The following is a 22,254-nucleotide window of genomic DNA, read 5'->3' on the forward strand; positions in this document are numbered from 1 at the left end:
AATAGTATTGAATAAGAATGGTGAGAGTGGGCATCCTGGTGCTGTTCTGGATCTTAGAGGGAAACCTTTCAGTCCTTTCAGTCTTTCACCATTGAGTATGTTAGCTGTGGGTTTTTTCAAATATGCCCTTTATCATGTTGAGGAAGTTTCCTTCTGTTGCTGTCTTTTGAAGTGATTTTATCAAGAATGGATGCTGGATTTTTGTTGAATGCCTTTTCTGCATCAATAGTGTTGATGATGTGATTTTTTTCTCCCTTGATTTGTTAATGTTGTATATTATATTAGTTGATTTTCTTGTGTTGAACCACCTTTGCCTACCTGAGATAAAACCCACTTGGTCTTAGTGTATAATTGTTTAATGTGTTGTTCGGTTTATTTGCCATTGTTTTTGTTTTTTTTAGTTTTTCATCTAAATTCAATAGAGAGATTGTTCTGTAATTTTCTTTTCTTGTAGCATCTTTATCTGGCTTTGGTATTAGGGTGATGTTGGCTTCATAGAATGAGTTAGATAATGTTCCTTCCTCTTCGATTTTTTGGAAGAGTTTGCACAGGATTGGTATTAGTTCTGTTTGAAATACTTGGTAGAATTAATCTGTGAAGCCATCTGGCCCTGGGCTTTTCTTTCTTTGGAGATTTTTCTTGTTTTGTTTTTTATTTTTTGGGAGGTACTGGGGATTGAACCCAGAACCTTGTACCTGGGAAACAGGCTCTCAACCACTGAGGTACCCCTGCTCCCTATTGGGAGCTTTTTGATGATTGATTCACTCTCTTTACTTGTGCTTGGTCTGTTGAGGTCTTCTATTTCTTCTAGAATCAGTGTAGGTTGTTTGTGTGTTTCTAGGAATTTATCCATTTCATCTAAGTTGTCTAATTTATTGGCATACAGTTGTTCATAGTATCCTTTTATGATTCTTTTTATTTCTTTTTTTTTTTTTTTTTTTTAAAGATTTGTTTATTTATTTAATTTCCCCCCCTCCCCTGGTTGTCTGTTCTTGGTGTCTGTTTGCTGCGTCTTGTTTCTTTATCCGCTTCTGTTGTCGTCAGCGGCACGGGAAGTGTGGGCGGCGCCATTCCTGGGCAGGCTGCTCTTTCTTTTCACGCTGGGCGGCTCTCCTTATGGGTGCACTCCTTGCGCGTGGGGCTCCCCTACGTGGGGGACACCCTTGCGTGGCACGGCACTCCTTGCGCGCATCAGCACTGCACATGGCCAGCTCCACACAGGTCAAGGAGGCCCGGGGTTTGAACCGCGGACCTCCCATATGGTAGACGGACGCCCTAACCACTGGGCCAAAGTCCGTTTCCCGATTCTTTTTATTTCTGAGGGTCAGTGATGATTCCCCTCTCTCATTTCTGATTTTATTTATTTACATTTTCTCTTATTTTTTTCTTTATTGGTCTAGCTAAGAGTTTGTCAATTTTATTAATCTTCACAGAGAACCAGCTTTTGGTTTTGTTAATTCTCTTTATTTTTTTTAATTCTTTATTTCATTTATTTCTGCTCTAATCCTCATTATTTCTTTTCTTCTGCGTGCTTTCTTTTTCTAATTCCTCTAAGTGTGTAATTAGGTATCTTAAAAAACAAAAACTTATTATCCTTGTTCTAGATGTTCTGTCTATTGCTGAGAGTGGTTTATTGAAGTCTCCCACTATTACTATAGAGGTTTCAATTTCTTCCTTCAGTTTTGCCAGTGTTTGCCTCATGTATTTTCGGTACCTGGTTAGGTACAGAGATATTTATGATTGTTCCTTCTTCTTGGTAGATTGCCCTTTTATTAATATATAGTATCCTTCTTTGTCTCATAACAGTTTTATATTTAAAGTCTATTCTGTCTCATATTAGTACAGCTACCACAGCTCTTTTTTGGTCCTGTTTGTGTTGAATATTTGTTTTCCAACCTTTTACTTTCAGCCTTTTTATGTCCTTGTGTCTAAAGTGAGTCTCTTGTAGACAGCATATAGATGGACCATATATTTTCATCCATTCTGCCAATCTGTGCATTTTAATTGGGGAGTTTTCAATAACATTCATTGTTGTTACTGTGACGGCAGTACCTTCAACCATTTTCTCATTAGGGTTTTATATGTCATATCTTATTTTTGCCTCTCTTTTTACCCTTTATGTTACCCTTACTAATAATTTTCATAAATTTTCATATCTATACTCTCCTCCAAACCCCACTCTTCTTTGTTTTCCTTTTATCCTGCAGAACTCCCTTTAATAAATTTTTTAAAAATAAATGTTTATAGTACGGGCCTCTTGTTGATGAATTCTCTCAGTTTTTGTTTATCTGTGAATATTTTAATCTCTCCCTCATTTTTTAAAATTTTATTTTGTTATTTAGGAGGTACCAGGGATTGAACCCAGGACCTTGTACATGGGAAGTAGGCACTCAACCACTAATCAACACCCGCTCCCGTCTCTCATTTTTGAAGGACAGTTTTGCTGGATACAGAAATCTTGGCAGGAATTTTTCTCTTTCTTTACCTTTAATATGTCATACTACTGCCTTCTTTTGCCTCCATGCTTTTTTTTTTCTTTAAGATTTATTTTATTTATTTATTCCCGCCCTCCTTTTTTGTTTGTTCTTGCTGTCTGCTTTCTATGTCCATTTGCTGTGTGCTCTCTGTGTCTGCTCATCTTTTCTTTAGGAGGCACTGGGAACTGAACCTGAGACCTCCCATGTGGGAGAGAGGTGCTCAATCACTTGAGCCAACACAGCTCCCTGCTTTGTTGTGTCTCTCATTGTATTTCCTCTTTGTATCTCCTTGTTGCACCATCTTGTTGTGGCAGCTCACTGCACCTGCCTGTCGTGCCAGCTTGCTCTCTTGCTCGTCTTCTGTAGTAGGCACTGGAAACTGAACCTGTGACCTCCCATGTGCTAGGCAGGAACTCAATCACTTGAGCCACATCTGCTTTCCTCCTTCCATGGTTTTTTGTTTTTTGTTTTTTAAGATTGATTGATTGATTTCCCCTTCTTCCCCCTCCCCCCGTTGTCTGCTCTCTGTGTCCATTCATTGTTCTTCTGTGTTCAACTGGATTCTTGTCAGCAGCACTGGGAATCCATGTCTCTTTTTGTTGTGTCATCTTGCGTCAGCTCTCTGTGTGTGCAGTGCCACCCTGGGCAGACTGCACTTTTTTCGCACTGGGCAGCTCTCCTTACGGGGCGTTTTCCTTGTGTGTGGGGCTCCCCTACATGGGGGACACCCCTGCATGACATGGCACTCCTTGTGCGCATCAGCACTGCATGTGGGCCAGCTCACCACACGGGTCAGGAGGCCCTAAGTTTGAACCCTGGCCTCCCATGTGGTAGGCAGATGCTCTATCAGTTGAGCCAAATCCGCTTTCCCTTCCATGGTTTTTTGATGAGAAATCAGCACTTAGTCTTCTCAAGCATCCCTTGTATGTGATGGATCACTTCTCTCTTGCTGCTTGCAGGATTCTGTCTTTATCTTTGGCATTTGACAATCTGATTAGTATTAATATATGTCTTTGAGTATATCTGTTAGCATTTATTCTGTTTGGAGTATGTTGGGCTTCCTGGATATGTATATCAATGTCTCTCATAAGAATTGGGAAATTTCAGCCATATTTCCTCAAACATTCCTTCGGCCCATTTCCTCCTCTTCTGGAGTACCCATAACATGTTATGTTTGTGTGATTCATGCTGTCATTCAATTCCCTGACAACTTGCTCAATTTTTTCCATTGTTTTCTGTATCTGTTCTTCTTTCTGGTGATTTTGGATGTCCTACCTTCTAATTTGCAAATTCTTTCCTCTATCTGTTCAGTTCTGCTTTTATGGTTCTAATTTTTTTTTAAATTAATTAATTTATTTCTCTCCCCTTCCCCCGCCCCAGTTGTCTGTTCTCTGTCTATTTGCTGTGTCTCTTTCTTTGTCTGCTTCTATTGTTGTCAGCGGCACGGGAATCTGTGTTTCTTTTTGTTGCATCATCTTGTTGTGTCCGCTCTCCATGTGGGCAGCGCCATTCTTAGGCAGGCTGCACTTTCTTTCTCGCTGGGCAGCTCTCCTTAATGGAGCTCACTCCTTGTGCGTGGTGCTCCCCTACACAGGGGACACCCCTGCGTGGCAGGGCACTCCTTGTGCACATCAGCACTGCGCATGGGCCAACTCCACACGGGTCAAGGAGACCCGGGTTTGAACCGCGGACCTCCCATGTGGTAGACGGACGCCCTAACCACTAGGCCAAGTCCACTTCCCTCTAATGTATTTTTAATCTCTACTATTGTGCCTTTTATTACCATAAGATCCATTATTTTTCTATGTGTGTTTTCAGTTTCGTCTGTATACTTACTCAGTATCTTCTTAATCTCTCTTATCTTCCCTCATCTTCTTGAATTGGTTTAGGAAATTTGTGTGGGTATCTCTAATTAGTTGTTATAACTTCTGGGTCTTCTCCAACTTATTAGTTTGTTACTTTGATTGAGCCATATCTTCCAGTTTGTTAGTCTGGCTTGTGATTTTTTGCTGATGTCTAAGCTTCTGCTAATCTGGATGAACTTACTCTGACAGTTCCTCTCTTTTGTCTAGTTTTACTGCTGTTTGGCTGTGTGATAAGGCTCTTCTTTCGGACTTGTTTCAGCTTATTCTAATTCTTTAGAATTGCTTGTGTTTAACTGATCAAAACCAGGCCAGGTACCCACAAAGAGGGCACAGACCAGGTCCAAAGAGCCAGTTCCTCTGGGGCAGCCTCTCAGTCTCCCCATCCTACTCCTTCCTTGATGTACTGAAGTCCCCTGGAATCCAAGCACCGCTGTCTGGCTGCCCCCTGCACAGGCCTACGCCTACCTGTGCCCAGCAAGACCTCCCTCAGGGGCCTCCCGCACCACTCCCCCCAAGCCAGCAAGGCTGCCCATGCCACTTCCCCTGCCACTTCCCCCTACACCAGCAAGTCTGCTTGTCTTCCTGTCACTTCTGGAGGACGAGTATACCCTGCCGCTCTGTCCAAGTATTTGTTTGAATACCTGTTTTCAGTTCCTTGGGGTAAATTCCTAGGAGTGGAATTACCTCCTATGGTAATTTATATTTAACTTTTTGAGGAATTACCAAACTGTTTCATAGCAATTGCAGCATTTTACCCTTTGACCAGCAATGGATAAGGAGGCTTCCAGTTTCTCTGCATTCTTGCTAACGCTTACTTTCCATTTTTAAATTTTTTAAATTTTTTATTATAGTCATCCTAGAGAGTATGAAGTGGTACCTCAGTTGTGGTTTTTATTTTGTATTTCCCTAATGACTAATGATGTTGAGCATCTTTTCATGTGCTTTCTGGCCATTTGTATATCTTCTCTGGAGATAGGTCTATTCAAGTCCTATTTGTCTACTTTTAAATTAGGATGCTTGTCTTTTAGTTGTTGAGTTATAGAAGTTCTTTATATATATTCTGGATATTAAATTTTTTTCATTCTGTAGGTTTTCTTTCACTTTCTTGATAATGTCCTTTGATGAACAAAAGTTTTTAATTTTGATGAAATCCAATTTATCTCCTTTTTTCTTTTGTTGCTCATGCTTTTGGTATCATATCTAAGGCTCTTTGTCAAATCCTAGGTCATGAAGATTTTCGCCTATGTTTTCCTGTAACAGTTTTATTTTATTTATTTATTTTTTTTAGATTTTTTTTTTCTCTCTCCTTACATCCCCCCCAGTTGTCTGCTCTCTGTGTCCATTCGCTGTGTGTTCTTCTGTGTCCACTTGTATTCTTGTCAGTGGCACCAGGAATCTGTGTCTCTTTTTGTTGCGTCATCTTGCTGCGTCAGCTCTCCATGTATGTGGCGCCACTCCCAGGCAGGTTGCACGTTTTTCAAACGGGGCTGCTCTCCATATGGGGCACACTCCTTGCACGTGGGGCTCCTCTATGTGGGGGACACCCCTGCGTGGCACGGCACTCCTTGCGTGCATCAGCACTGCACATTAGCCAGCTCACCACACGGGTCAGGAGACCCTGGGTTTGAACCCTGGACCTCCCATGTGGTAGACGGACACTCTATCAGTTGAGCCAGATCTGCTTCCCCCTCTAATAGTTTTATGATTTAGCTTTTATGTTTAGGTTGTTGATCATTTTGAGTTCATCTTTGCATATGTTGTGAGGTAGGGGTTGTTTCATTCTTTTGCATGTGGATATCCAGTTTTCTCAGCACCATTTGTTGAAGTAACTATTTTTTTTTCCTGTTGAATGATCTTAGCATCCTTATCAAAATCAATAAACTGTAGATGTATGGGTTTATTTCTGGACTCTCACTTCTATTCCACTGATATATATGTCTTTCCTTATGCCAGTACCACCCTGTTTTAATTACTGTAGCCTTGTAGTAAGTTTCTAAATTGGGAAGTGTGAATCCTTCTTCTTGTTCCTCTTTTTCAATATTTTGACTACTCAGGGTGAAATATAGTTTCTGTTCAAGTAGCAGTTTCTGACTGATAAAAAAAGGAAAAAAAGGAAATTCGGTTATAGAGGAGAAACTCAAATAACTATAAGATATGTATGTTTTGTTTTGTTTTTAATCATAGTATACTCTGTCAGCCTTGGCTGTACCACCAAGGTCATCATGGTCAGAAACAACTATGTATCTTAAAAGAGTCCTAATATTATATGTCGCATGTTATGCTTGGCATTGAACAAAGAGAATAGTGTAGTCATATCCTCTAGGAACTTTCAAACCAAGACTCAAAACAGATTATTTCCTGAAGAGCATTCATTAATAATATGCCTTGTCTCTTTAGGAGGGCAACTAGCATGGATCTGCCAATGCCCATGCGTTTCCGGCACTTAAAAAAGACTTCTAAGGAGGCCGTTGGTGTCTACAGGTATGACTAAAATTCTGGAAAGAATTATAGAAAACTAATGAAGTTTTCCAAAATCAAAGTCAACCAAATTCTGGGGAGACCTTCATTCAGTAAGTGAGGTTTATAAATCTCTACATTTATATTATTAATTGAACCAAATATCTTGGGATCCAATAACTCTTGGTGTTGAACAAGGAATTTAACACAAAAGCATTCACATATTGCTACTTCTTGTGGGCTACAGAATGGAGAATTGTTTAATCCTTGGCCATTTATTAGAATAATCAGTTCACTCCTTTTTTCAAGTGTCTCTCTCCTAGGGGACAACAGACCAGGAGATTTTATTCATTTATTCATGAATTAACTTCACTTTCAAAATTTGTGGCTGATGTCTTTTTCATCTTTATGTCCTAGATCCCCTATCCACGGCCGGGGTCTTTTCTGTAAGAGAAACATTGATGCCGGGGAGATGGTGATTGAGTATGCTGGCAATGTCATACGCTCCATCCAGACTGACAAACGAGAGAAGTACTATGACAGCAAGGCAAGTCCCACACTTTCACTCTCCCCGTTCTTTTTTTTTTTTTTTGCTGTAGAAGGTAGCCATCCACTATAAATATGATCCCTGGATCTCAGAAGAAATAGTATATCTTACTGATTCAAACCGCCCCCCATTATAACATCTCCAAAGTTTGTGGTGAGCCCAATAAAAGTTCAGAATCCACTCTAAGGATTGGTAGACAGTGATACTTTTTGAAGATAGGTCTAAGTGGAACCCAGTATCAAAAGCACATAGCTACACAATTCTTAGGTGTCCCTTTCCTGCAGAGACATTAAGAAACTTCTAGTCTAGCATCTGTAACCGAGGGACTCCTTATAAAATCATCTGAAAAGAGCTACTTAGGAGGAATCTGGAAATTGTACTGGAAGAGATTTTGTTCATCAGCATCTGTAGTTCATATCAGAAAGGGGTCTGCCAGTGTTCTCAAACCTGAGCTATAATAAACAACACATTCCTCTCCTTTCTCCTGCCATGTATAGGGCATTGGTTGCTACATGTTCCGAATCGATGACTCGGAGGTAGTGGATGCCACCATGCACGGAAATGCTGCACGCTTCATCAATCACTCATGCGAGCCTAACTGCTACTCTCGGGTCATCAATATCGATGGGCAGAAGCACATTGTCATCTTTGCGATGCGTAAGATCTACCGAGGGGAGGAACTCACGTATGACTATAAGTTCCCCATTGAGGATGCCAGCAACAAGCTTCCCTGCAACTGTGGCGCCAAGAAATGCCGGAAATTCCTAAACTAAAGCTGCTCTTCTCCCCCAGTGTTGGAGTACTAGGACCCAGGGCCATTCAAGCAATGCTGAGGGCCTTTTGCAACAGCCAGGAGCTCCGGGATTGAGTGGGCCCAGCTGAGGGGCCTCCGTGATGGCTAAGCTCCCTCCCATATGTCCTGTTTTCACATTATTCATGTGATCATAGACCTGGAGAGAGAGGGGAGGTCTCAAAGGAAAGATCCACGATCAGCTTTCTCTTAGGGCCCCTCAGAGAGGCTCTCTGCTTGTATGCCATTGAAAAGTGGGAAACAAGGTCCTTGGCAGACTTGCCTGGAAGGAGCCTATAGAGGGTTAGTTATGTTGGGAGATGGGCCGGAGCTCAGGGCTGGCCTCAGAAAGAAGTTGCCAGCCTCAGCTTGGCCCTTCCCCAAGCACTATGAGTGAGGGGTCAGACAAGGCCCCAAATAAAGGGTTCGTTGGGGACACGATGGTCCGCCAGCCAGGTCCATCCTGTAACCGTGTGTTGAACAAACAGAAGATTTGGTGGTTTCCCTGGTATCCTCCCTCTGCGAGTTCACTCTGGTTGGGAGACAGGATTCCTAGCACCTTTGGTGACAAAAGGCTGTCTTGGGGTTGTGCCAATTAATTACCAAACATTGAGCCTGTGGGCTTTAGGTGGGAGTGTTATCCCTGTGAGCCTTATCTCAGCCAGTTACCTTTCTTGACAATAGGAGCGGCTTCCCTCTCCCATTCCTTCTCTCCACTCCACTGTCTTGTTTCCCCTGTCCTTCATCCACTGCTTTCCCATTCTTCTTTCTGGGTGGTTGGGGAGATTGATTCCCTGCTCAAGGACACTCCCTGTTGGGCACAGTCTGTGCCTGAAAAAGTTCCAGGAGCCCGTAAGCACTCCAGGTGGGGGAGTGGACAGGAGCCACTGGACAGAACCAGACAGAATTTGGAGAAGTTTTCATAAAGCTCCACTGAGAGTTTTAAAGAAATATATGTAGCATGATTTTTTAGAAGAGGGAAAAAGATGATTTACATAGGATCTGAATCATGCAACGACCAGAGTATCAAGCCAGGGTGACCCCTGGACCCCATCCCTAGGAGACAGTTTCTTTCATTTTCCCCTAGTTAAGGTAAGACATAGGAAGACTTAATTTTTGAAAGGTCAGTGTCCAGTTGAAGGCAGAACACTAATCAGATTTCAAAGCCCAAAACTTGGGGACTAGGCCACCTTGTGTTGAGGGAACTCCGCCACCGGCGTGACTCCGTGGATAAAGTGAATTCAATGACACTACTGCCCTGAGTACTCCTTAGGACGTGGTCGGAACAGCATCACGTGTTTTTTCTCTTCCTTCCCTCAAGACAGTGTCCTGAACCTGTTAAATTAAGTCATTGGATTTTACTCTGTTCTGTTTACAGTTTACTATTTAAGGTTTTATAAATGTAAATATATTTTGTATATTTTTCTATGAGAAGCACTTCATAGGGAGAAGCACTTATGACAAGGCTATTTTTTAAACCGCGGTATTATCCTAATTTAAAAGAAGATCGGTTTTTAATAATTTTTTATTTTCATAGGATGAAGTTAGAGAAAATATTCAGCTGTACACACAAAGTCTGGTTTTTCCTGCCCAACTTCCCCCTGGAAGGTGTACTTTTTTGTTTAATGTGTAGCTTGTTTATGCCCTGTTGACATTAAAACTGTTCCCGGGGTTTGCTCTTTGACAATAAATGGAGAAGGAAGGTCACCCAACTCTATTGGGCACGCCCCTCCTTCCCCTGTCGAAGCTCCTCACAAGGCTATAGTAGGGGAAAAAAAAAATAAGGCTAGAATAGCGTCTTGATACAACAGTTTCTCCTCTTCCTTCCCACATTGCGTCTCTCTCCTTTCTGGCTCTAGTTCCAGAGTGGTGAGAGGCGGTGATCGACATGTCCCTGATCTTTCCCACTTCAGAGTTAGCAACCAACAAGTTGAATGGCAACTTGACATTTTCCATCACCATCTGCCTCGTAGCCCCCTTTCTCTCTGCCCACCAAGTACATATGCCTGCAAAGAACCCACCAATCCCCTTGTGCCCTCTTTTGGGGCAGCCCGTTGAAACTGAAGCACAGTCTGACCACTCACGATAAAGCAGATTTTTCTCTGCCTCTGCCACAAGGTTTCAGAGTAGCGTAGTCCAGGAGAGGGTGGGGCACCCTTTTCTTGCCACAAGAAGCCCATTCCTCTGGAAGTCTAGCAAAGCAATACGACTCAGCCCAGCACTCTCTGCCCCAGGACTCGTGGCTCTGCTGTGCCTTCCATCCTGGGCTCCCTTCTCTCCCGTGACCTTAAGAACTTTGTCTGGTGGCTTTGCTGGAACATCGTCACTGTTTTCACTGTCATGCAGGGAGCCCAGCACTGTGGCCAGGATGGCAGTGACTTCCTTGTCATCACGGAGAAGTGCCAGCAGGGGACTGGGGAAAGCACTCTACCCAGACCTCCCCTCCCCTCCCTCCTTTTGCCCATGAACAAGATACAGGGGCCCTCGGGCTTCCACTAGTGTCTGGTTTCCTTTATGATTGCACTGTGTGAGGTTTTTTTGTAAATCCTTTTATTCCTATTTTTTTTAAAAGAAAAAAAAAAACTTAAGCTGCATTTGTTACTGAAATGATTAATGCACTGATGGGTCATGAATTCACATTGAGAAAGACCCAAAGGCCAGTCAGGGGGTGGGGGAAACTCAGCTAAATAGACCTAGTTACTGCCCTGCTAGGCTATGCTGTACTGTGAGCCCCCTCCTCATTCTCTTTCTACCAGTACCAAACCCTGAGGCCAGGGGAGGAAGCCACATCTTTCCTTCTCCTGCCAGCTGCAGATGGTTTGCCTTGCCTTTCCACCCCCAATTGTCAACCACAGAAATGAGAAATTCCTCTTATAACGCAGCCTTGAGTCCATTGCCAAAATTCAGCATACCTGCCAGCAACTTGGGGGATAAGCTAAGGTTTCCCTTCGAGAGGGAAAGAAGGCAAAAATGGCATAGCTATCTCCAAAACACCTCTGAGTTTGTTTTGAAAGTGACCAAGGGAATCTCCGCACAAATGTGCAGACCAAGGAATTGCAGTGGGTCATTCCCAAGGATCCCCCAAGGGGCATCCCAAATCCCTAAGGAGTAACAGCTGCAAACCTGGCCAGTTCTCAGTGAGAGCCAGCTCACTTAATAGCTTTGCTGCTAGAACCTGTTGTGGCTGCATTTCCTGGTGGCCAGTGAAAACTGTGTAACCAGAATAGCTGCATGGCGCTGACCCTTTGGCCGGAACTTGGTCCCTTGGCTCCCTCCGTTGCCATCTACCACCTCCAGCACAGCCCCTCCTATTTTTAAACCAATAACAAGAATTAAGGGGGAAGCCTTGGCAGCTATAAGTTTTCAACCAGACTCCTTTGCCGGGATCCAGTTCAACCACCCTGCTTGCCTGTCAAATCCCCGGCCAATGCAGTGAGCACCATGCAGCTCCCTTGATTTAAAAAAAAAAAAAAAAAAAAATACAACAAGAAAAAAACACAAAAAAATCTTTTAATGAATGTATCTTTCTAAAGGACTGACGTTCAATCAAATATCTGAAAATACTAAAGGTCAAAACCTTGTCAGATGTTAACTTTTAAGTTTGATTTGGGGTTTTCTTTAATAGAAATCAACTTTTGTTTTGTTTTGTTTTGTTTTGTTAAAGGAAAAGCGGGTCATTGCAAAGGGCTGGGTGTAATTTTATTTCATTTCCTTCATTTTAAAGCAATACAAGGTTATTGAGCAGATGGTTTTGTGCCGAATCATGAATACCAGTCAAGAAGTCTCACACTCTGAAAACTTGCAACTTTTTTGTTTGTTTTGGTTTTCAAATAAATATAAATATGATATATATAGGAACTAATATAGTGATGCACCATGTAACAAAGCCTAGTTCAGTCCATGGCTTTTAATTCTCTTAACACTATAGATAAGGATTGTGTTACAGTTGCTAGTAGGGGCAGGAAAATGTCAATCTGGCTTCCCTCTGATTCCCAAAATAGGGATAACCCAAACCATGAAGGGGTGGCCAGACAGGCTGTTCCTGGGATCAGAGAGAATTGCAGAAATGGTGTCACCTGGATTTTTTCTGCTCATGAATGTTGCCAGTCAGTACCTGTACTCCTTGTTTCTCTATTTTTGGTTATGAATGTTGGGGTTACCACCTGCATTTAGGGGAAAATTGTGTTCCGTGCTTTCCTGGTATCTTGTTCCGAGGTACTCTAGTTCTGTCTTTCAACCAAGAAAATAGACTTGTGGTGTTTCTTTTATTGAACTTTTAACAGTCTCTTTAGTAAATACAGGTAGTTGAATAATTGTTTCAAGAGCTCAACAGATGACAAGCTTCTTTTCTAGAAATAAGACATTTCTCGACAACTTTATCATGTATAACAGATCTTTTGTTGTTTTTTTCCTTGTGTTCTTCCAAGCTTCTGGTTAGAGAAAAAGAGAAAAAAAAAAAAAAAGGAAAATGTGTCTAAAGTCCATCAGTGTTAATTCCCTGTGACAGGGATGAAGGAAAATACATTAATAGTTCAAAAAATAATAATGCTGAAAGCTCTCTACGAAAGACTGAATGTAAAAGTAAAAAGTGTACATAGTTGTAAAAAAAAAAAAAGGAGTTTTTAAACATGTTTATTTTCTATGCACTTTTTTTTATTTAAGTGATAGTTTAATTAATAAACATGTCAAGTTTATTGCTGCAGATGGTTGAGCTTTCCTTTGGCCATGGCTGGGGCAGAGACTTGGGGCGGGAGGGTGGCCCGTGACCTGATTACAAAGCACCTTCCACAGTCCTTTATTTTAAGGAGGAACCACTAAAGCACACCCTGCAGTCTTCCTTTAGGCCCCACTCCACACTGGCTCTCTCAAACCATATTTTTCCCTTACCGTCAGTAATCTATGTTCAGGACCTAATTAATTTTGGACATGAGAAAGGGGTCAAGACTACAAAGGAATAGCTCATCTTGTACATATTCACCCCTCTGTCTGTCAGAGGTCAGATAATGGCTGAGAAGTGGCTAAGGAGCCACTGTTTGACCTCTGATAGTGAAGGGAGGTGAATATTTATCTCATTCACCCCATCTGTGATTATAATAAAACGGAAGCACTGCAGAGAGAAGCAGGAGATTGTCCTCTCTTTATTCCACTCTACCTTAAGGTCAAATTTGGATTCGTTTACTGTTTCTCCTAGGACTGGAATGAAAGGTACAGTTTAAGAAATATTTGTCAATATTTTGCCAGACCAGGGTCACTGACCCCAGGCAGAAGGGGGCTGAGCTTATGCTGCAGCCAAGACACTCTTCGTGGGGGACGGGCCACCAACAGAACTTGCTTCCTCTGTCCGCTGCAGAGGCTCTGTGCCCCAGCCCAGCTTCCTGCCTCTTCTCTAGTCCTGAGGCGGGTTTTGAATTCTGGAGTTGAGCACTATGGCCACTCCAAACGATCAAGCAGTGCTGCAGGCCATCTTCAACCCTGACACGCCATTCGGAAATGCTGCTGGGTTGGACCTAGGAGAGGAAGCAGAGGAGGAGGAAGTAGATGAAGGTGAGCACTTGACCTGGGAGCACGGCTGGCCTCCCCAGGGTGGCAGAGGAAGTGATCTTTTAAGGCCCCTTGTTCCAGGGTCCTCGGATTATGATTGAGATCGAAATCAGAGAGGCTGGCTGATGGCTAGTGCAGTGGTGGGGGTTGACAAGAGTTACTGCTGCGAGGAGAAAGCCAGGGCTTCTCTCGGTCCTTGAGCCCTCACAACCCTGAACTTACCTCATCACTAATTCCCCCCATAACTCAAGCTTAACTTAAGGTACTAAAACCCACCTTGCAGAACTGTGGGGGAGAGGGAGTTTTAAACTCAAACTCTCAACGTCTTCCTTGTCCTAGCAGAGAATACCACCCCACGTGGATGGAAGACAGAAACAGGGCAGGGATGGCTCAGCTGAGTGGCTTCCGACAGAGACAAGCGGAACCAGCCTTTGCTAAGGCACTGCCATAAGCAAGCACTGAGCTCTTACGTAGAGTGCGTGCATGCACTGGCTTTCCGTCAGTCTCTAATGGAGGATTTTGGGGTCATGTTCTTTGCTTCTAGAGTGATGAAGCCAAAAACCAGCATTGGGGCTTACTGACACTTCAGCCTGAAAAACTGAGGGACACATCCGGGGTTGTTTTCATGACTAATAGGTCACGGTGGCCTCTGTGGAGGGGACAGGATTGTAGAGCAAAATAAGGATAGGCTAAGGAGCTGGAAAGACCTGGGTTCAAATCCACGTCTGCAACTTCTACATTACCCAATTTATGAATCGGGGACACTGAATCGTGGAGTCAAAAAGCAAATAATGCCCTTTCTTAGTTTAGTTGCCCTCTTTGCCATTTATCAATAACTATCAGTCCCAGCACCAGGTGCTGGGGATAGAGTGACGTGTGGTACAAACCCCCTGCCCTTAAGAAGTAAGAGCTCACTGACAGGTGGGAGCCCAGATCCCACCTAGACCACGCCATGGTTGCCTCAATGTCTCGTGCACGCTGTCATGGTGTGGGAGCTGGGACTGGAGAAGGGGTTTGGAGGAGCCAAGTGAGAAAGGGGCAGAGTCAGTGAGGGGCTTTAGAGTTCCTGGCCAATGAGATGTTCCTGACTCAAACAGAAGTGAGAAATAAGGCTGTAGAGTGGAAGCAAAGAGTGCTGGGAACCCAGGCTAAGGAGCAGGGGGAGCCTCTGGCACTAGGCAGTGCTGGCTCCCAGCCTCGATGGCCTCAGCTCCTCCAGCCCCAAACACTGCTGTCACCCCGCCCCAGCCAGGCAGCTCTGGCTCAGGTCCCAGGTTCCCTAAGCCAGAGGGGTCTTTTGCTTCTTACTCCCAAACTCACCTTCCCCTCTTGGCTCCCTCCCTGGTCCAGACAGAGTTTTCCCTCAAGAGCAGCTGGAGCAGTCCAAGGCCCTGGAGTTGCAGGGGGTGATGGCAGCGGAGGCCGGGGACCTCAGCACAGCCCTCGAGAGGTTTGGCCAAGCCATCTGCCTGCTTCCTGAGAGGGCCTCAGCGTACAACAACCGCGCCCAGGCCCGGCGACTGCAGGGAGATGTGTCAGGTGAGAGGAGATGCCGGAAATCTCTGCAGTACAGCCCCCCCAGAGCCTGCATTATCTATAAAACTATGGGCCGTATTAACAGGCCCGGCTAGTTTCATGGGGCTATTGTACAAGTCAGAAGGAATTACATTCCAGGTATTCATGTGACTAACATTCACTGAGAACCGATGTGTGGCAGTGGGCTAAGTGCTGAGCATACTGATAGCTACTATTTTGATAGCAGTTACTATGTGCAGTGCAGGCCCTGTGGTAGGCACTGTACTAATAAACTGTAGTAGCTTGTCTAATTCTCACGACAACTACAAAAGGTACTAGTCTTATTCCCATTTGCCAGATGAGAAAACCAGAAGCATGGAGAGGTTAAGTAACGTGCCCAACAGGACATAGCTGAGAAGTGGCAGAACTGGGATATGAACCCAGGTGGGAGGGCTCCAGAGTGTGCTCTTAAGTCCCACGTGATACAGTCCCTCTGAGAGCTGTTTTCGTTTCGGGGCTGCTGCAACGAACAGCTCACAATGGGCTGGCCTACCAACAGGACAGTACTGGCTCAGTTTCAGAAGCCAGAAGGCTTGCTTCCTCCCTGGGTTAGTATCTTCTGGCTAGCCGGCCAACTTTGGGGCTCCTTGGCTTCTCCATCACAGTGACAATGTACTGGGTGAGGGGGGCTCTGGGGATCAAAACACACCTAGAGCCAGGACCCAAATTAGCCTTGCTCCAGGATGGGGCTGAGCTGGAGCTCCCCAAGTGCCCTGCGGGGCTCTTTAGGAGACTAGAGAACCTGAGTGAGTGGAGGCAGAGCCCAAAGAAAGGCAGCCCAGCTGCCGGGAGGCTCTGACTTCAGAGTTCTGAGGCCCAACACAGGTATTTGACGAAGATGATAAAAATGAAAAGGATGCAGGCCCACCTCTGGCTCTGAGGCGTCCTTTAAATGCAATTAGGATACAAAGTAATGAAGATCATGGAGGTAACCAAAGAATGACGAAACAGGCCAGTCCAGGAAACAGATAAGAAAGCAGCTGTTTTAAAGCATATGGTGGAAGAGAAAAACCCTAAAAGGAAAAGGAGAAATTACCCTTACTGTATTCGCAAGAAACGGTTGTGCAGTTACTTACGATTTTTTGGACCCTGGAATTCAGATTTGGTCACCTGGCACACGGGAGCTGCTTAATACCTTATATATGGAATGCACTGCCTGCCAAGTGCCGTTCAAAAATCTCCCCACAACCCTCACGTAACGGTGTATTAGGTGGTGGGAAAATAATAGGAACAAGGAGAGACCTGGGCTTTGGTCGCAGCTGCCACTAATGCAGCCAGGGCAAGCCTGGCCAGCTCTTTCTAAGCTTCAACCACGGAACTGCGCCAGGGGAATAGCCATAGCCAGCTCGAGGGCAGATGTGCGCGGCGGGGTGGCAATGGCCCGCCCAGGCCGCGGCCGCAATCACGACCGCGGGTTACCGTGACCCCCGCGGGCCGGAGGGCCGCAGGCGGGCGGGCGGCGCGGGAGCCGGGCGGGTCTGGGGCGCCGCGCTGACCCCCGCCCCGCCCCGCAGGCGCCCTGGAGGACCTGGAGCGCGCCGTGGCGCTGAGCGGCGGCCGGGGTCGCGCCGCCCGCCAGGCCTTCGTGCAGCGCGGGCTCCTGGCGCGGCTGCAGGGCCGGGACGACGACGCCCGCCGGGACTTCGAGCGCGCGGCGCGGCTGGGCAGCCCGTTCGCGCGGCGCCAGCTGGTGCTGCTCAACCCCTACGCCGCGCTGTGCAACCGCATGCTGGCCGACGTGGTGGCGCAGCTGCGCGGGCCGCGCGCGGGGCGCTGAGCCGGGGCGCGGGCGGGCCCTGGGAATAAAGCTGCGCCGCCGCCACCGACTCCCGCCTCTTGTGCGTCCAGCGCGTGCGCCCGGGGTCCCCGGCGCGCCGTCCTCGCCGGGAAGGGCGCTCGGGGGCGGGGTGGGGAGCTGCCGCCCACCCGCCTTGGGGCGGGGCGGCCAGCGATTGGCCCCGCCTGGCGCAGCCCGGCCCCGCAGCGGCGCGCCGCGCCCCGCAGACGCGAGCAGTCGCCGGGGCCGCGCTCGGGGCGGGAGCCAGGTGAGCGGGGCGGGGGCGGGGCCGGCCGGGGGTGCTGCGGCGATCCCAGCCCGCACGCACCTGCGCCGCCCGAAGGGCTGGGGAGGGGGCGTCGGGCGAGAGACGCGGGGCGGGATGGGGCTGGCGAGAGGCCGGGGTCGCGAGAAGGACGGGCCCTTGCGGGAGGGGCACGCGTGCGCCGGGTACCTGTGTGTGCGCGCGCGTGCGGGGGCCTGCTGCGGGCTGCACGGCTGCTCCTTGTTTTGGGGTGTCGGTGGGAGGCCGGGCTGGGCTCTGCGCCCGCGGGGTGTCCAGGTGCGCCCCGGGTGCGTCTGCCTTTGAGCTTGGCGGTTCGCCACGGCGGGTCACTGCACGTTTGTTTCGCGCGTGGCTCGTTTCGTGGCTGGAGAGTAAATTCCTGGAGGAGGAGGTCTCTAGGCCTGCCTGCTCCGGTCCGCGCTGGCACCAAGGCCGGCCCCCATCTCTCAGCAGCCTGAGGCCGGGGCCACCATGGCGCAGCCTCCAGGCGCAGCCACCTTCCCGCACACACTGCTGCTCCTGCCCGCCCTTCTGAGCTCAGGTACGCCCCGTTCATCCCTGGCCTTCCGGGGTCCCAAGCCGCCTCTCTCCCCTCTTTGCCCCTGCCTCTTCTCTGGGTACTCACCTCAGGTCCCAGGCTCCCCTCACCCACCTTCCACGGTCCTGCCACCTCGGTCACTGGACCTGATCCAGGTCACAGCACCAGCCCTCCCCAGAGGCCCCCTGCTGTGTTCCAGGTTGGGGGGAGCTGGCGCCACAAATCGATGGTCAGACCTGGGCTGAGAAGGCCCTTCGGGAGAATGAGCGCCACTCCTTCACCTGCCGGGTGGCAGGGGGGCCCGGCAGCCCCCGGCTGGCCTGGTACCTGGATGGACAGCTGCAGGAGGCCGGCTCCTCCAGACTGCTGAGCGTGGGCGGGGACGCCTTCTCCGGGGGCACCAGCACCTTCACTGTCACCGCCCAGCGCGCCCAGCACGAGCTCAACTGCTCCCTGCAGGAGCCGGGCAGTGGCCGGCCAGCCAACGCCTCTGTCATCCTCAACGTGCAGTGTGAGTGCCCCGGGATGGGCAAGGAGAAGTTCTCTGCCCAGGGACCCCCAGCAGCCAGCGGGCTGGGGCCTGGCCGGACATGTCACACGCAGTGAGCGTGGACCAAGGCCAGGCACTTTCTAAACATACTGGGTTTGTTAACTTCAGTTGAATCTTGCCGGTAGTTACTACTGTTATCCCCATTTTACAAATGGGAAAACTGAGGCACAAAGAGATGAGGCAATCTGCCTGAGGCCACAGAGCGGGTAAGTGGCAGAGCCAGGATTCAGCTCTGGGCCCGGTGTTGGTGCTGTGGATGACCACAAAATGCTGCCTCCCTGCCGGCCCCAGCCATTGTGCTTCCCAGCGCCCACTCTGAGGAGGGTTCCAGGCCTCTGGCTTCCTTCTGGGTCCGGGAAGAAAGGGCGAGCAGTACGAGGGGCTGTGCTGAGAGCACTTTTTCTGCTCTGCACCAGTTAAGCCAGAGATTGCACAGGTCGGAGCCAAGTACCAGGAAGGTCAGGACCCTGGGCTGCTGGTTGTCCTTTTTGCCCTGGTGCGTGCCAACCCGCCTGCCAACGTTACCTGGATAGACCAGGACGGGCAGGTGTCTGTCAACGCCTCCGACTTCCTGGTGCTGGACGCCCAGAACTACCCCTGGCTCACCAACCACACCGTGCAGCTGCAGCTCCGCAGCCTGGCACACAACCTCTCGGTGGTGGCCACCAACGACGTGGGTGTCACCAGTGCTTCCCTTCCAGCCCCAGGTAAGCACTGCCAGCCACTGGCACATCAAAGCCTCAGGTGGGCACAGGGGACACGGTACAGAAACGGGGCGGTTTTTTGCCCTCTGGGTGAATCTTGTGGATGAGCTTTTCACAGCTACTGTGGGCAATGAGGACAGAGTGGTGACTGTGGCATCTCCCGGTTGGGGGCACTGCCCCCCCTGGGACCTAACCAAGGGTGCCCTGCAGGGCTCCTGGCCACCCAGGTGGAAGTTCCCCTGCTGGGCCTCATTGTGGCTGGAGGGCTTGCCCTGGGCACCCTGGTGGGCTTCAGCACCCTGGTGGCCTGCCTGGTCTGCAGGAAAGAGAAGATGACCAAAGGTAAGGTTGGCAGGGCCCACGGAGCAGGGGGTGGCTGAGCAGGCGGGGCTGGGGTGGGAAGACAGCACGCGTGGCAGGTAGCAGGAGCGGGCGTGGGAAGCCTGAGGACCTGGGTCTGCAGGGGCTGGCAGCAGAGCCCGCGCGGTGGGCACGCTGAGAACCAGGTGCTGGTTTCTTTCTCCTCAGGCCCCTCCCGCCGCCCCTCTCTGATCTCCAGGTAACTCCCCTTAGGACTGGGGCATGGGCGGGCCTGAAATGCACGAGGGGGACAGGCGGGAAGCTGGTGCGTCCGCTAGGTCTGGAATGTGCCCCAAAGCCTGTGCCTGCTGGTGCCGGGACATAGCCCAGCCTTTGTCCACCCCGTAGTGACTCCAACAACCTGAAACTCAACAACGTGCGCCTGCCGCGGGAGAACATGTCCCTCCCGTCCAACCTGCAGCTCAACGACCTCACCCCAGATTCCAGAGGTACACCCGGGACCCTGCTGCGGGTCCCTGCGTTATCTTCAGAGCTGCGTCTGAGAAAGAGAGCCAGCCTGGCGTACTGAGGAGGGGTCAGGCCCCATCAGGCAGGCTCCTCGCCCTGGGCACCCCCCCATTTGTCACCCAGCAGGGAAACCGGCAGACCGGCCGACGGCGCGCAACAACAGCCGGCCAGAACTTCTGGACCCGGAGCCTGGTGGCCTCCTCACCAGCCGAGGTACTGGGCAGGGGCCTGCACCCCAGCCCTTGTGCTTATGCCAGGGGCCTCTGAAATCCGGGGGGGCTGCGGAGGTCTCCCAGCTTCCAGGGGCCTGGCATTGCTGAGACGCCCGGGCATCTCTGACCCTGCAGGCTTCATCCGTCTCCCAATGCTGGGCTACATCTACCGAGTGTCCAGCGTGAGCAGCGACGAGATCTGGCTGTGAGCCGAGGGCAAGACAGGAGGTGCCCTCTTGGCCCCTGGTTCCTCTCCCACTCCTTCTCTAAGGCATCCTCTTCCTCCTTGCCAATGCGAAGAGGCCATGCCACCGCCACTTTTGCTTGCCCTCCTGGCAGGGGTGCCCTCCGTGTCATCCACATGATGAGTTTCACTGGGATCTAATCCTCCGGGGCGCAGGTATCCTTGGCAAGGCTGCCAGCTGGACTTCCGGCCTCATTGTAACTCAGGTTGGCTTTGGGGGCCTGCATGGGGTGGCCCTGTGCCCAGGCACATGGCGCTCTGAACTGGTGTGCTCAGATGTCATCCAGCATCTCCGGGTGACACGGCCTGGTCGGCTTGGGCCTGCTATCTGCCCTATGCCAGCACTGGGCGTAGGAGGCACGGGCATGCCTGGTGGGGGCAGGGAGGCCCTGCATGTCTTGTATTTCCTTCCCCGCTCTGCAGCTTGATTCCCTCAGGGAACATTCAGGCCCCTGCTAGCTGTACAGAACCGAACTGCCCTTTGCACAGGACGCAGGCCCCGGCTCGGGGCACTGGCCAAGCACAAACTAGTCCCTTTTGCTGCATACCTCCCAGCCCTTCTCCGCCCGTCTCCTCTTGGGCATCCTCGATTAGATTGGACCTCCTCCACCTTCCCCCTGGCACGAGACTTCCCCACTGGCCTGGGCCCTGGAGGTGCCAGCACCTGGTGTCTGCACAGGTTGGGAAGGAAGAGGAGGAGGTGAGAAATGGGGGAGACCCAGGACAGCCTAGCTGTGCATCGTTTCTTACAGTGTTAGCACTTTAAGCTCATCCCCTGGGGGAGGGGGCGAGCAAGGGCCCCAGGGCCCCCCTGTGTCTTCCTGAGACTGGCCTTCCGAGGAGTCACTGTGAGTGCCCTGAGGCCTCAGGTTCATGGCTGGTTTTCCTCCCTACACTTCTCCCCCACTCCCAACCCCCAAGGGAGCCCGGCTGGGCACCCCTGGCTGCCCCATCAGCGTGAAGCGCTGCTCCTGCCCCACCCTCAGCTCTGTTGAGGATGGGCACAGTGGGCACAGAATCCAAAAGTGCCGGGGGTTTGGGGGGCGTGGATAAAGAGGGAAACCAGAAACTCCCCCGAGCGACCTAAGAAAACTTTAAAAAGCCACAAGGATAGGATTGCAAATTAATATACTGCAGAGTCTATTTTTCCCTGGATATCTTGTTTTGTAATTTTTCTCATGTTACTGCTTAGGTCAGTGCTGAGCACACAGTAAATTCAATAAACGTGACCGAGTGAATTCACGTCTGCTTCACTTCTTCAAATACGTTTTCCAGTCACACAGTTAGAAAAAACCTAAACACCTGTCTAGCCATTACCCACCTCCGTTGAATCTTAACATTCTACCATATTTGCTTCAGATCTTTTATTTTAAGACATAATTAACATTATTTCTTTAATTACCTGGTTCCCAGTGGCAGGGCCGGCATTTCCCATACAGGGAATGCCCGACGGGACTCGGGGCTATACCAGCATCTGAGTCTCACTTGGTCCTTCTCATTTGGTGGCTGCTTCCCCCACATAGGACTGTAGTTTTGTCCTGAACAGAGGTGCAGGAGGCTCAGAGGAGGCTGTGATTTTCCCCAAAAAATTTACTAGGGGATCATGAGGGGGAAAAAGGCTAGCAATGTGATGACTTTTTTGAGGACAGATTTCTGTCCTACTTTGTTTAGTGACAGATTGGCTTGGCTTGCGTACCTTCGGGGGTTTCGGCCCATGTCCTCCCCTCACCTCTGTCTAGTTCAGAATCTTCCATTGGAGCTGCTCCAGCTTTGCGAGAGGAACTCAGTTCTGACCTCTTTACTGATTTTGCATGTAAGCTTCTCTGCAAAGGTTCTGAGGAATGTTCTGGAGATCTACTCCTT

General features: G+C 49.1%; 3 protein-coding genes across 9 annotated transcripts in view; all 3 read left to right on the top strand.

The window, feature by feature from the left end:
- Positions 1-12,751, top strand: part of KMT2A (lysine methyltransferase 2A) — an 89,626-nt gene extending 76,875 nt beyond the window's left edge. For all 4 annotated transcript variants that reach the window (XM_058289524.2, XM_058289525.2, XM_058289521.2 and 1 more), the window contains 3 exons: positions 6,740-6,823; positions 7,217-7,346; positions 7,844-12,751. In XM_058289524.2, the coding sequence (XP_058145507.1) occupies positions 6,740-6,823; positions 7,217-7,346; positions 7,844-8,119 (490 nt within the window). In that variant the 3' untranslated portion in view covers positions 8,120-12,751. The remainder of the gene's footprint in view (positions 1-6,739; positions 6,824-7,216; positions 7,347-7,843) is intronic.
- A 673-nt stretch (positions 12,752-13,424) lies between these two features.
- Positions 13,425-17,078, top strand: TTC36 (tetratricopeptide repeat domain 36). The gene is made up of 3 exons (XM_058289529.2): positions 13,425-13,680; positions 15,028-15,216; positions 16,767-17,078. Exons 1-3 carry the CDS (start codon positions 13,563-13,565, stop codon positions 17,027-17,029), a joined length of 570 nt encoding a protein of 189 aa, XP_058145512.1. The 5' UTR covers positions 13,425-13,562; the 3' UTR covers positions 17,030-17,078.
- A 137-nt stretch (positions 17,079-17,215) lies between these two features.
- Positions 17,216-21,629, top strand: TMEM25 (transmembrane protein 25). 4 transcript variants are annotated; one of them, XM_012524364.3, is made up of 9 exons: positions 17,216-17,297; positions 17,766-17,856; positions 18,053-18,364; positions 18,820-19,110; positions 19,318-19,449; positions 19,636-19,666; positions 19,816-19,916; positions 20,059-20,148; positions 20,283-21,629. In XM_012524364.3, the coding sequence occupies exons 2-9, from the start codon at positions 17,787-17,789 to the stop codon at positions 20,354-20,356; spliced, it is 1,101 nt and encodes a 366-aa protein (XP_012379818.2). In that variant the 5' UTR covers positions 17,216-17,297; positions 17,766-17,786; the 3' UTR covers positions 20,357-21,629. The 4 variants fall into 4 exon arrangements, with proteins under 4 accessions (XP_012379818.2, XP_004456369.2, XP_012379819.2 ...); XM_004456312.4 differs by having other exon boundaries at positions 17,239-17,297; positions 20,062-20,148; XM_012524365.3 differs by having other exon boundaries at positions 17,239-17,297; positions 17,769-17,856.
- Positions 21,630-22,254: the final 625 nt, after the last annotated feature.

The sequence above is a fragment of the Dasypus novemcinctus genome, chromosome 27 (genome assembly GCF_030445035.2).
Source record: "Dasypus novemcinctus isolate mDasNov1 chromosome 27, mDasNov1.1.hap2, whole genome shotgun sequence".
NCBI classification, from domain to species: Eukaryota; Metazoa; Chordata; class Mammalia; order Cingulata; family Dasypodidae; genus Dasypus; species Dasypus novemcinctus.